Source organism: Podarcis bocagei (assembly GCF_964188305.1).
Source record: "Podarcis bocagei genome assembly, chromosome: 14".
NCBI lineage: Eukaryota > Metazoa > Chordata > Lepidosauria > Squamata > Lacertidae > Podarcis > Podarcis bocagei.
This window is the reverse complement of record NC_138139.1, coordinates 13,759,138-13,773,657: the sequence shown is the minus strand read 5'-3', so window position 1 is coordinate 13,773,657 and position 14,520 is coordinate 13,759,138. Positions and strand designations below refer to the sequence as shown.

At 41.4% G+C, this 14,520-nt stretch overlaps 1 protein-coding gene across 1 annotated transcript in view; it reads left to right on the top strand.

The window, feature by feature from the left end:
* Positions 1-14,317, top strand: part of FBN1 (fibrillin 1) — a 220,725-nt gene extending 206,408 nt beyond the window's left edge. The window contains exons 59-66 of the mRNA XM_081169954.1: positions 572-697; positions 1,806-1,928; positions 2,637-2,753; positions 5,250-5,378; positions 5,783-5,902; positions 9,194-9,425; positions 10,133-10,310; positions 13,031-14,317. Coding sequence (XP_081026080.1) covers positions 572-697; positions 1,806-1,928; positions 2,637-2,753; positions 5,250-5,378; positions 5,783-5,902; positions 9,194-9,425; positions 10,133-10,310; positions 13,031-13,420 — 1,415 coding nt within the window. The 3' untranslated portion in view covers positions 13,421-14,317. The remainder of the gene's footprint in view (positions 1-571; positions 698-1,805; positions 1,929-2,636; positions 2,754-5,249; positions 5,379-5,782; positions 5,903-9,193; positions 9,426-10,132; positions 10,311-13,030) is intronic.
* Positions 14,318-14,520: the final 203 nt, after the last annotated feature.

The window sequence follows — 14,520 nt, the reverse complement described above, 5'->3', positions numbered from 1 at the left end:
TGTTGGGGGTATCTAGCTCACGTAGGTGTTGGTCTCTCAGCTTGTTTCTATTGCTTCGACTGTTTATCCACTGGTATGTCCAACAGTGTCTATGCAGGAATGTCCCTTACAATAATGTTATTTGCACATTTCCCCTCCCCTGCCTTCCTGCTGTTCAGACTGGCAGGAGGAAGTGAAAATATGGCCTACGGGTCAGAACATGGTCATAAAGCACACTATGTGATTCCCACATCTAGCTGGGAGAATAAATGTAATGACTATGGCTCAATACAGTACTTGGGTCGCGAGCCAAGTGGAAAGGTCAGCATTAATTGACAGCTCCTAGATCTGCTGTTGCTCCATTAGTTCCATCTCATTTTGAGGTTTCTTTCTTCATTGTGAAATTGCATGAAATCGCCAGTTTTCCTTTTTATATATATACAATCCTCCTAAATTGTAGGATCAATGTTTTTCTCTTCACTGATAAGTTACTTTTGTCTCCTGCAAAAGCACAAGAGTAGCACTGAACCCAGGTATGCCGTTTTCCCCCTTTTGTTTTACCTTCTCTATAGTCCTATTTATTGAATTTCAGATATTGACGAGTGCAAGGTTATTCATGATGTTTGCCGGAATGGAGAATGCGTCAACGAGAGAGGGTCATACCGCTGTAATTGCAAAGAGGGCTATACTACAGATATAACAGGCACACTTTGTATAGGTAGGTTTCTCTCGTTTTATATGCAGACATAATCATTTTATTTATCTTTCCTTTCTGTTAAAGACGGGTGAGGAACTATGTTTCCGTACAGTGACTTCCATCACCCTTGATCATTGGCCATTCTGGCTGGGACTGATGGAAGCTGGAATTCAACCTCCTTTGAGAGGTCACAGGTTCTTTGGTAAATGAATTTTGAGGGCCTTGCCATGTAGCTTAGGTGCTTTTCACCATGCCACCTCAACTTTTGCCGTGCTCAAATCTGTGTGGGTAACCTCACACATGCTTAAATTTTAAGGTGGCTCTCAAGTGATGGCCTTAAAGGCCTGAGAAAGCTGTAGTGTAGATGACATGGGGGATCATGAGGAGAAAGGAGCTGATAGCAGTTTTCAAAATATGCACGAGAATGGTGATTGAGAAAAGCCTCTATAAAAGAAATGTTTTATGGAGTAGAAGAATTGTCTAGATTAGGGTGGGGAAGACTGTCCTTCCAGGTGTAGCTATCAGTCCTAGGCAGCATTGCCATTGATGGATGATGAGCATTATGGTCCAGCAACATCTGGAGAACCAGAAGCTTCCCACCCCAAATTAGAAGGTTGCATCCTGCCTAGGTGACATAGCAGGAGGATATAAAGTAGTCAAGAAAAAAGAAAGAGAAAAGCCCAGAAGAAGCCAGTAGCAGCTGAACTTGTAGGGATTTACAAGAACTCAAAGCAGGGAAGAAAAAGTAATGAAAAGAATGTTTCATGCAATCCAATCATCACTTCGTCATGCAGCTCCTGAGGAGTAAAATGCAAATGCAAAAATGCTTTTCTTAGAAGAATTAGTAGTAGGGTTGCCATACGTCCCATTTTCCTGGACGTATCCAGAATACTGCAGTTGGCAGCAGTGTCTGGGCGGAATTCAGGAAAACATCCATGAAAATCTGGACATATGTTGATGGTTATTACTGTATTTTGATAATCCTTGTTTATATTTTGTAAATTGACCTCCTAGTACACTGAAGTGCAGCAAATAAATTTAATCAGTCACTTGGGGGGGGGGTGCAGTAATTATTAATACCACAATGCTATTAATATAAATGAAAAGTGTTTGTCTTGTTTTACTTTAGATCTGAATGAGTGCAACCTGTCTCCAAAGCCTTGCAATTTTATCTGCAAAAATACAGAGGGCAGTTATCAGTGCTCATGTCCAAAAGGGTACATTTTGCAGGAGGATGGGAGAAGCTGCAAAGGTAAAAGTTGCTCGTATGTGGATATTGTTTGAAAGGTGTATCTATACGTGTAGTAAAGAACTAGTTTACTTGCAAGGCTATTTTGAGAAGGAATAAAGGGATAAAGTGGCTCACCATAACCTCTCTTGCCAGCTTCCTCACCTCTTTTTTTTCTTAAATTGGCAAGTAAGGGAACAGATAGAGCCTGTCATTGGCCTCGATTTTACCTTGGGTTACCCAGTTGCAGACCCTAAGCATAAACAAGAAACAACACAAGCACATGCAGAATTTGTCTTATGGAAAACAAACACCTTTTCTGCATTAGTGAAAGACAGAATTGTCCCCCTAACATGCTCATAGTTGAGTGCATTCTAAGAGGATAACATGAAGCAATCTTGAATGTGAATGCACTCACAACTAATCAAATGCACACTCCTGAGATAAATGTGGCAGTGAATTGCTTTGGCTTTGAATTTTCTGTTCAATTGTATTGATACTTCACTGTTGTAAACCACCCTGGGGGCTCTTTTTAGAGTTGAACAATGGCACAAAAATGTTATATAAATAAATTTTACCAGGTCCAGAAGAATAGAAAGAATGTTCCATCAAAAGTGACAAGGGCAATGTTCTTTGATACTCTCTGCTTGGCTGGATTTACATCTTATGGTTCACTCTGCTTCTTTGCCTTTATAAAGAAGAGAAATTGAAAAGTGTATATTTTCCTTTTAGATCTCGATGAGTGTGCAACCAAGCAGCATAACTGCCAGTTCCTTTGTGTCAACACCATTGGGGGCTTTACTTGTAAATGCCCCCCTGGATTTACTCAACATCATTCAGCGTGTATTGGTGAGTAACAAAGAAGATTGAGATTTATTTGTGTTTTTTTTCTGTCTCGCAGCCATTGCTGCTGGACACACTACAATATCATAATATATGACAATGGCTGGCAACTAGATTGGCCACAACACCAATCTAGAGCAGACTACATGGTTGAAAGGCCAAGACTTTTCTGCATTTTCCTATTACATATTTCCTCTATTATATTCATAGCTGACTGGTTACTGGTCTGGATCTTTCTCCATCACTTGACCTATCAAGGAAGAAAGAAGTGTTTGTGATGATACAACTCAAATGCGTCTGACAGCTTTCACTTCCTACAGCCACTTGAATGGATGCTATTGAGGATTTATACTTTTTATAGGCAAAGGCATAGCCAGAGGTCCACAGTTTGGGCTTGCCTAAGTAGCCAGACATTATTTGTGGTCATCACCAACCCTTTCCCTCCTCCAATTCCTGTGGCATATGCAGAGCACTTGGGGAAACCTTCCCCCACAAAGTCTCAGGGAACTGCAGAGAACGTACGAAATGGAAAGCATAATCTGCTTTTATGTTGGGAGGCAGAACCAATGCACTCCAGTGGCTTCTGTAAAACTCAAATTGTTGTCAATGTGTTGAGTATCCAGAGGATGGGAGAGGAGCTTAGTCCAGGATATGATTAGTTGCCACAGGCAGCATGTCAAGTGGATTTGAGAAATCCTAGTCATAGATGAATTGCAGACCAAGAGGAGATATAATAGCCATCTTCAAATATCTAAGGGGTTGTCACATGGAAGATGGAGCAAGCTTGTTTTCTACTGCTCCAGAGGGTAGGACAAGAAAGGAGATTCTGACTAAACATCAGGAAGAACTTTCTGGCAGTAAGAGCTGTTCAACAGTGGAACGGGCTCCTTTGGAAGATGGTGGATTCCCCTTCCTTGGAGGTTTTTAAGCAGACCTTGGATGGCCACCTGTCATGGATGATTTGGTTGAGATTCCTGCATTGCAGGGAGTTGGACTAAATGACCCACCATGCCCCTTCCGATGCGCCAATTCTATGATTCAACTGTCAGTTGTCCACAGGGAAGATTTGACCACAGGCTCCCAACTGGCCACAGGATGCTGTTGGGGGAGGGATGGAAAACTGGGGAAAGGGATAAATGGAAAAAAAACATGGCCATCTGGCTGAACCCTGAACAGGAGCACTGCATGCTGCAACATTTTGTAATATGCCACTTATAGAATAAATCAACAAACACCACTATTACCTCATTACGTGAACCATCTTTTGAACACCACAACACATACGTAACTAGGTGTAAAGTAACATAACATGATATGTAATAAAACTGTAATTTTAATTGTCATATCAAAAAGCACAGTTCCTGATGGCAACATATCATATCTTCTATATGTATTGGTATCGTAAAGTCCAAGGATTATCAAGTCCAAAGATTACAATGCAGTTCCTATTGGCAATGCCATTTCATGCTGATATCTTCCTTCTGCATCGTCCTACATCTTAGAAGTGTAACAAGCAAAACTACCTTCTGCATCATCCTATGAAAGTGTGACAAATGGAACTAATTAGCAACAAAAGGCAGCTAATGGTAGAGTAGTTCTCAGGATACACCCTTGTTTCGCCCATTGGGCTTCCTCAGCGACAAGGTTTCCAGGAAATTCCTCAGTGGGTTTTTTCAGCCGAAAGTAGAAAGTAGTCCTCAGGAACGCAGAAGCTGCCAGTCAAAGACACTCAATGTCAATAACCATTAAAACTATGCTTATATAGAAGCAACCCCTACAACGGGGCGGGTGCAGACAATTAGAATTGAACATTCTTAAAGTGACATAATTGCAATGATACTCAACCGATGGAAATCCAATACATTAAGTATTCCACATCTTCATTTACATATTACCATAATTTTTTCAACTTAAGTGCAGCATTCCACTTGTAAAATATGAATTCTAAACATTGGCTTTCTATGTTTACCCTTAAATATAATGCATAGGTGTTTCTCCCTGAATTTCACCCAATACTCTAAGATGGATCTTGAATCCAGCCTCATGCTCACCTGATCTAAACCATACATTTCCCCACTGCATTTAAAACACAATCAATGCACATTAAAAGCACGTGACTTCCCCCAAAATAATTATGGGAATTGTAGTTGTCCCCCCTTCACAGAACAATTTCTATCACCTTAAATAAATTGTGGTTCTCAACATTCTTTGGGGGAACTATGAGCTTTAAACGTGCATTGAATGTGCTTCAAATATATGACATATATCTGGCCTATTTTGCTGTCATTGTAAAGATCCAATGAAAATATCTTCTCAGACCATACTTGTTATAAATCCTGTACACTTACCTTGTTTTCCATGGTTTGAATATGAAAGACGAATAATGAGTCTGTATTCTGAGATGAGAGCTTTTCACAATAGAGGTTTTTTAGTAGTCATTTTCAAGATGAACAAAAATTGAGCAAACCAGCTAGCTGACTTCTCCACCTATTTTCCTTTCAGATAACAATGAATGTGCCACGGATGTCAATCTTTGCGGGTCTAAAGGTGTTTGTCAAAACACACCTGGAAGCTTTAGTTGTGAATGCCAGCGGGGCTTTGCCCTTGACCAGACTGGAGCCAGCTGTGAAGGTACAGATGTTGGACACATGTGGCCTACTATTCTTTTATCTGTTACTGTGTGATTAATGCATCCCATGTAAATAGGCAATAGAAGTAATCACCAAGAGCAACTTGGGGGTCTCTTGGGCTTACACAAAACATTTTGAAATCACGGCAGGGGCTTCCCTTGTAGAAAATTGGTTAAGTTGCCTTTAGTGGGAAAGGCATGACACCCTGTTATTAAATGACAGCTGTTTTCCATTTAAAGGATGATACTGCCCAGTGTGAGTTAAATCAATGCATGCGGGGAAAGCTGTAACTCTTACGCTATAATGCATACCCACAGATACAAGCAAATATTTGTGGAGTTGATTATGATACAGGTTTTCCTAGTGACTAGAGAAATAATTCAGAAATGTACTTTCGTTTTATAGATGTTGATGAGTGTGATGGGAATCATCGATGCCAACATGGTTGCCAGAACATAATTGGAGGATACAGGTGCAGTTGCCCACAAGGATATCTCCAGCATTACCAGTGGAACCAGTGTGTCGGCAAGTCTCTTTTCTTATTGTCAGAGGAGACAAGATAGTTTTGGGGTTAGATTGCAGTATTGTTTATTGTTGTTTGCGTCTTAATTTAGTAGGTTCAGAGGAAATTTCTGCACATTGGGTCAGCAATTTTGGGGGGCCCAGGGGCACATGTGCAAATTAAGAAACTCTCATGCGCACCACACACACACACTGCAGCCTGTTCTATTGCCTATAACAGAATGCTTCTTTCAAGCATAATTTTTGGAGAGGGACACTGTGGGTGCCAGGGAATGCCTCTGCTAGTGCATGTGTATCTGTGGGTGCTGTTGGCAACCCTTGCTGTGTGCAGTCCTATAAAAGGCAACAATGGGTCTACATGTCCTTGTGAGTAGCTGAATGTTACAGAACAAGCTCCTTTACTCACCTGAGAAGTCCAGTGCACCATTAGTTATCTGTCACTCACTCCTTAGCCATTTATGTGAACTTTGCCATTGATGCCATCAGAGGAACAATTTTGGTGACAGTACAGTGGTGCCCCGCAAGACGAATGCCTCGCAAGACGGAAAACTCACTAGACGAAAGAGTTTTCCGTTTTGGAGGTGCTTCGCAAAACGAATTTCCTATGGGCTTGCTTTGCAAGACGACAATGTCTTGCGAGTTCCTGCTGGTTTTTCCCCTTCCCCCCCCTTTTCTAAGCCGCTAAGCCGCTTATCAGCTGATCTGATCAGCAGATAAGCCGCTAATAGCGCTAATCCGCTAATCCGTCAATGGGCTTGCTTCGCAAGACGAAAAAACCGCTAGACGAAGAGAATCACAGAACGGATTCTTTTCGTCTTGCGAGGCACCACTGTACATACCTTTGTAAATGAGCTAACCCCAAAATGCTTCGGACAGAGTGCACACAGAAGCGCCATAATTTCAGCCCAGAATGGTGCTCATCTGCATTAGATTGCATAGGCTATTTGTGCATCCAATATACAGCCGGTGGGCACAGTGAAGGTCATCCAATGTAATATGGATACATCTAGGAAGGTTCCTTATACCGAATCAGACCATTGTCTACACTGACTGGCAGTGGCACTCAGACAGAGTGCTTTCCAGCCCTGCCTGGGGATACCATAACTGAAGCTGGGACTTTCTGCATGCAAAACTGATGCTCTGCTACTAAGCGACATTTGGCCCTTCCCCACTCAGGCCCTAGGGAGAATTAGTTGACAGAATTCAATCATGAAATGATTTTTAAGGACTTGATGTTTTTTACTTTGGTGTTCTTGTGAATAACAACTTTGATTAATCCACCACTTCAAGGCAATAGATGGATTGCTTACTGTGAGTGAGGTCTCCCTTTTAAATGTTAACTTGATTTTTGTGGATCTTATGTTGACATCACATAAATGCATAGCTGTCAACTTTTCCCTTTTCTTGCGAGGAATCCTAGTCGGAATAAGGGGATTAAAAAAAGGGAGACGTTGACAGCTATGCATAAATGCAAGTAGATCTGTCAGTGATCAACAGACACATTAATACCTATCAGGAAAAGCTTCCTATGCACTTCACAAACAATCCATTGCTGTTTCCAAATGCCCTTTGAGTTGTGTGTGTGGTTTGCTTTTTTAAAAAAACTGTGGTAACAAACAAACTCATCTGTTCAAACCAGAGGCATTTTTGTTCCTTAAGCAACCTTTGGTGGTGCTCTGTGCCTCTGCGGCCCAGCCAGTAAAATTGCTCATGGAGAAAGTTACTGGTTACTTCCATTGTAGGGAGGGAGGGTTGGGTCCTTATGTGTTTTCAAAGTCATGGGAAACCACTTTCTTATTTTCATTATATTACTGCAGTGTAGCATGAATGTTCTAATTCCAATTTTTATTAGGAAATCCATCTAGAGGTATTTCTAGTATCTAATTGAATTGGTCCATCTGAGTTGCAGTTCTTTCCTGGAGATATGTATGGTGACTCATACTGTGAGAATCAACCATGTGCCTGCCATTGTTTGCTTTCAAAAGCATATAAAAATGCCTTTCCTTGTTATCATTGCGCTGCTCTAAGGGAGGTCTCTGGTTTTAATTATGCTTAGGAAAACTTGCTGACATTTTTACACAATCTTCCATTTGGGAATGTAGATGTTTCAACTCCAACAAGGGAATTTGACAATTACTCAAAAGTTGCTTTCATTCTGGAAAGATTGGATTAGGAGGGGACATATGATTTAAATTAAAAATTTAATTTGCTCTTTCAAGCTTTTCTGATTTTAATATTGTTGGGAATGGGGTAGCCCCAAAGACAAGCGGGTATAGTAAGTGTCTCAAGTTATTTTGGAAAGTTCAAAATTCTTCTGTTCTTTCAAATGAACCTGATGTTTTCCAGGATGGTACTGTTAGACCCTTTATGTAGCTGAAAAAAAGTTGGTGATGCTTTTGTCAGTTTTAAAATCAGATACAAGTATGTATCTGTGCCTTCTTATATGGTTAGCTTCACTGCTATCATCTTTTTCAGTTTTCTGTCCTTGCTCATATTTGCCTTCACTCTCAAATACATATACCTAAGTAATAAAAATCAAGGGAAATTAAAATGAATTTAGCTTCCCTGATTGCTGTGGCTGTTGGTGCTCTTTTTGCTACCCATGAATGCTGATCTAGAATTAGACCTAGTATAATGTAGTACAGGCATAGGCAAACTCTGCCCTCCAGATGTTTTGGGACTACAAACACATCACCCCTGACCACTGGTCCTGTTAGCTAGGGATGATGGGAGTTGTAGTCCCAGAACATCTGGAGGGCCAAGTTTGCCTATGCCTGATGTAGTAGGTTAGAGTCTAAGCTAGAGAGTCCCTGGTTCAGATCATACCTCTGCCACAAACTGTGCCCACATGTCCACCCTGCCAACTTGAGCTCAGCAGGGCTTTGGATATGATGGCTGAACTGCCTTTGGGTTGCATCCATAATTAATTGGTGAATTGGTTGATTATTATTTTTCTTTTCATAAGAAGTATTAATTTTAATGAACTGCTATTTGAAAAGTAGACTTAAAAACATGTTCGGTTGTGTAGAGATTATATTTGTATGCACTGGAATCAGGTGGCACATAAGATTAATTTGTAAAAAATTAGAATAGCAAACTCTTAATTCAGCTTTGGGTTACAGTACATGTTAGTTCACTGTAATGATTTAGCTGCTCCACCCAATCTAGACCATTGTGATTTCTAGTGGTAAGTATTTTTGGCTCCACCTTCTTTACCAGAAGACTCCATATCGGCTACAGTAGATGTGCTTTACAATAATATAAATCTGAATGTCTAATCTGCTTCGGTTGCAGATGAAAACGAATGCCTCAGTGCCCATATTTGTGGTGGAGCGTCTTGTCACAACACTCTGGGGAGCTATAAATGCATGTGCCCTACTGGATATCAGTTTGAACAGTTCGGTGGAGGTTGCCAAGATGTCAATGAGTGTGGCTCTTCACAAGCCCCATGCAGCTACGGTTGCTCAAACACAGAAGGTGGTTATGTCTGTGGATGCCCACCTGGGTATTTCCGAATAGGACAAGGGTAAGAGGATTCTTATTTTGAAATGCATAGGTTCTAAATGCAGTAGCAAAAGATCTATAAGCATTTATCTGAGTTCATTGTAGACCAGCAGATGCTGCGGGTGAGTGAGCCAAGGAGAGAATATGGAGGCTACAAGGCTCCCATTCTTTTCCGAAAGTTGTATCCACAGCAGTGTTGAAGCAGTCATGAGGCAAACAAAAGAATTTGAATAATATGAGTTGGTTCATGAATGTATGCATGATCTTTCATCAGTTGATTACTCAGCACTTAATGACTCGCAGGTAAGTGTGTGAGCTGCCTCTGTTCAAAACTATGTTTCGGCAGATAGTCGATGCACGAAGTGTTATTCTGCATGTGTATCATGCCTCTCTCTGTGTGTATGTAGGTGTGTGTACACACATACAATGCATGCATATACATCCATCCATACACGTACATGGTCTGGATTTGAGTGGGTTGTAAACAGTGAGGCCAGAGGGAAAGGAGATGCAAGAAGAATATAGAGTCAGTGACCAATACATCATTGTCATTGGCTGCTGTTCATCACACTGCCCCCACTTTTCTTCATTTCATTGTCGTCTGACCCACTGTTTACAAATCCCCTTCCCCAACCATGAGTGTGTGTGTAGAGTTTGTTCCTAATGTTTTGCTACAGATTGTACTGAAAGTGTTGTGGCTGACGTTTTTCTGTCTTTTCCATTTCTTAGACATTGTGTTTCTGGAATGGGGCTAGGTAAGGGTCACGGCCAGGATCTATCCGCCAGCAGTGAAGTAGATGACAATTCACTTTCTCCAGAAGCATGCTATGACTGTAAGATCAATGGCTATCCTAAGAGGGGAAGGAAGCGACGAAGCACAAATGAAACAGATGCACTCGATGCAGAGGTAACTTACCATTCACCATTCCTGGGATGGGCAGGGTTTGTGTAACGTCAGAAGAGTCTTTCTGAGCCCAGTTCCTTCATTAACTTTTCAGCAATATCACATGAGGTGACTTTACCACTTTAGGTTCATCTGGTTAAAGTTTTGAATTTGCTTTCACAATGCTCATGTTCACACATAATGTGCTGAGCACTCTACCTTCATTCCTCCCTTTGGATGAGCAGGTAAACAAACCATGAAGGAGATAATTCATTAGCATGATACCTTCCTCCCTGGATCACCACGACTGCTAAGCTGACAACAAACAATAGTTTAAGGCAGGCTAGCAACAGTAGTTTCTTAGTGCAAAAGAAATAATGAGCCTCATATGAGTCATACCACCAGTCCATCTCGCCACTTAGATATGTAGTGTAGATAACACAGGGTTGTTGTGCATCTATCCTGAGATTCATGTTTATACAGGTGCAGCCTAATTGGCTAGCTGTTGTGTGACCATTCATAAGCAGAAGCCTAGTTCCTGAGATGCACTGATTTTGCTGTGGTCTATAAAAGCTCATGTCACATTAAGCCAATATGACTTCCAAACACTTGGAAGGGGTATGTTTATGTGAAAACGAAGCTCAGATGCTGTGGCAGCTGCATCTATCAGTGGGGGTCTTCTGATCTCGTTGCCAGTTTTGAGAGGGGTCAGCTTTCGTAGGCTTTCACTTACATGCTCATTTCCTGTGCAGTGTCAGCACTAAAAGTGCCACCCAGCTTTGGAGCAAGAAAGCTTCATTGTATGAGATACTAGCATGTAGCTCATGCATTCAAGCAACCTGTTTGGTCTGTTAAATAGTTTTTGTCGTGGGCATGTGCAATGAGGGTACTTCTTCTGTCCCCCAAAGGCATTTCCTTCCTCAAATAAGATGCGTTTTGGCTGGAAGCCAAGTACCAAATTCAGCTCAGCATGGCCTGGAAGCTCAGACCAGCAGGAACTCACCATGAGATAATTGGAAAGAGCAGCAGAGTTTAGGTGACGAATAATTAGAATCAGAAAATAAATACTGTAGAGAAAAATCTGCTACAGCACTCAAACAGTTCCCTTTTCTCCCCAGTATCTTATTTTGCCAAACGATAGTAATAAAAATCATTTGACAGTTTTGCAGAATAAAGCAATTTTGGGGAGATTTTCCTGCGGAAGCTCTTCTGACTGTCCAGTTCTTTAAACAATATAATCAGATGCAAACTTTACAGGCGCCTCAAACTGATCCTTATCACAGCTTCTGAGAACCAAGCATAGCAATCAGCCTGTTGGATGATGGTGTATTCTCCAGTTTTTCTAACAACCATTAGCCAAAGGCCCGCATTTCCTTTAATTGTATTTCAAGAACTGTATATGTACTTTAGGACTCATCTTTTGCTCTGATCTAAATTTGAAGTCCAGGACTGCTGCCAAGCTTTGCAGTCCTTTTTTGGCACCACAATGAAGATGCAGTAGATGTCGAAGAGCCATGTTAAGAAGATGTTGCACAGTCTCCCATATGATTTGGTTCTTGGTTTGGCCCCTGGGGGCTGGGGCTGGGACGAAGTGGGATTGTGGCAGGGCAAGGAACTCTATCCAGTATCCCTGAGAAGTGGTGTTGGGGTCCGGCAATCTGTCATTGCATTCCAGGAGGTAAAGGAGGACTTTAATCTGCCCCCCACTTGCCTGTTGGTAGCCAGATAATTTGTTCTGTTGATGGGTGTTATGGCGGGCTGGGGTGGAGGATCCAACATTACTACCTTGTGAGGACTTAGCGGCATGGCAAGGTTTGTTCCAGGAATACTTTGGTCAGTAGTGTCCTTGGAGCTATAGTTCCACAAGAAACCGTGGATTGGTAGTGGGAGTAGCATCTTGAGCAGTGTTTTTCATTTTCTTGTTTGACTAGGACCTTCCATTTATGCTTTGACTCAACAAGGATATCCTTAAGGGTGTCCTCACCAAAGAGCTTACAGTCTCTGAAGCCTGCTGTGGCTTGGTTGATTTTAGATGCTGTGTCCGCTTCCCAGTGTTTCAGCCATAACATTCTGCAGGCAACCACTTCTGCTGGCATGGTGTGTGCTGTGAACTGGGTTGCGGGCAAGGTAACATCTTCAACAAAGGCTGCTGATCTGGAGAGCTTAAGGAGTATCTTGCGGATTCCATCAGCGTCCTGCTGTGGATTGTTCAAGAGGTCATCAACCACTCTGGCAGGAGTAGACATAGGAGAAAGGGTGGGAGAAAGGAGAAGGAAGCTATTGCTTCAGGGGGAGAGGGGCTTCAAGAACAAAGGAGAAGGCAATAGAGACGATTAAGCTGAGAAGAAGAAAGCAGGTGCTCGCTTTGTTCAGGAAGAAACAAAAAACTGGCTGCGAGCGAGGCCCATGCGTGTGGTGGGTAGCTCCATACCTCAGAGGACTAAGCTGGCCGAGGGACCCCATCGGGACAGCCTGATTTTAAGTTTCAGTTTATAACTTCATTCTAACAAGACTCCCACCCCAAGTCTCAGGCAAGCTCTGCATGGGCCTGCCAGGAGCCGCCTACTTCCTGAACAGTTTGGTGTCCGGCAGGTGGAGCCAAAGCCCAACTCGGTACCCTAGGAAATATTCTGAGTAGCAAAATATTGTAGGCATCCCACATACTCTCTGAATAGCTGGGGTGGTTATTATGCATGTATGGAAAAGCTAGAAGAAATATATTAAAGCACTCTGTTCTTTCACAGGATCAGCCTGAGATGGAGACAGCAGTTAACCTTGCCAGCTGGGATATTGAAAAGCCAGCCACCCTTTCTTTCAACATCTCCGATCTTAATAACAAAGATCGCATCTTGAAACTGATCCCTGCTCTCACAACACTGACAAATCACAACCGATATTTAATAGACCATGGGAATGAAGGTGGTTTCTTTAGGATAAATCAGAAAGAAGGAGTAAGCTTCCTTCACTTAACAAAGAAGAAGCCAGTGCCTGGAACCTACTCATTACATATCAGTAGTATTCCGCTCTACAAAAAGAAGGAACTCAATCAGCTTGAAGATAAACATGACAAAGACTACCTCAGCGGTGAGCTAGGAGACAACCTGAAAATGAAAATTGAAATTTTGCTTCATTAATTCACGAGAGACCAAATAATTAAAGCCAAAGATAGCTAGGTGAGACTTGAATGTTTTATTTCCCAATAAGGTTCTCCATATCACAGGTACAATCCTTCATGAATACATTTGAACATGTGAGCACTATTCCATTTTGATGTAAGCAAGGTACAGGAAGAAAACTGTAGCTCACAACAACCACTTTCTCAGGCTTCTTGTAAGTATACTTACCTTGATATGCTGAATCTTGAATACCGGGACTGCTGTTGGAAGTTGGCCACCGATGCCGAGGCAATATCCTGTCAGCAGCGATGCAAGAAAACAAGCTCAGTCAATGGATTCTTATGTTTTGTTTCTGTTTTTTAAAAAAATCTTAAAATCCGCTTCTCCAGCTACATCTTACTAGGTCAGCCGTTTATGATATCAAATTGGTGCTAGAAAATGTCCAACCTAGATTTTATAAATGCACTGTAATATATACACAACTTAGAAGCCAAAGAAATTGCAATTATTCCACCTAAATACATCAATCAACCAAAGTTTAGCTCAGTAGTTTATCTCAGTTATACCTATAATACAGTACATGTAAATTAAGTGTGTGTATACTGTAACCATGCTATTTTTATCCATGAAGCATTTGTAAACTAGAATAATAACACCCTTCATGTGAGGGTTTATAATGGTGCTTATAAGATCAACTACTTAACTGTATACACAAATCTGGTGATAACATTTCTGTGACAATCAAAATGCACTGGGGTCAATGGGGACCATTAAACATTCTCAGAAGTCACATGACACAGTGCCATCCATAGTTACACCATGACATAATGTAACATGTCAAAGAGTACCTACCATCATTCATATCAACAAGGGTTCATTGTCAAATGTCACAATAAAACAGTTTTTTTTAGTTCATTCTGTGGCTTCATGTTCTTGCTAAAGTTACAGAAAACCATATGAAAAGCTAGATTCATGTGCATCCTAATATTCATTTTTATGTTTAAATTGAAGACAACTATTAATAAAAGCTACAAAATCCACATGGACAATTCAGTTTGCAGTTTGGTTGGGGGAGAGTAGTGTACTGCGAATACTGCATTTACCAAAATAACCTGTAC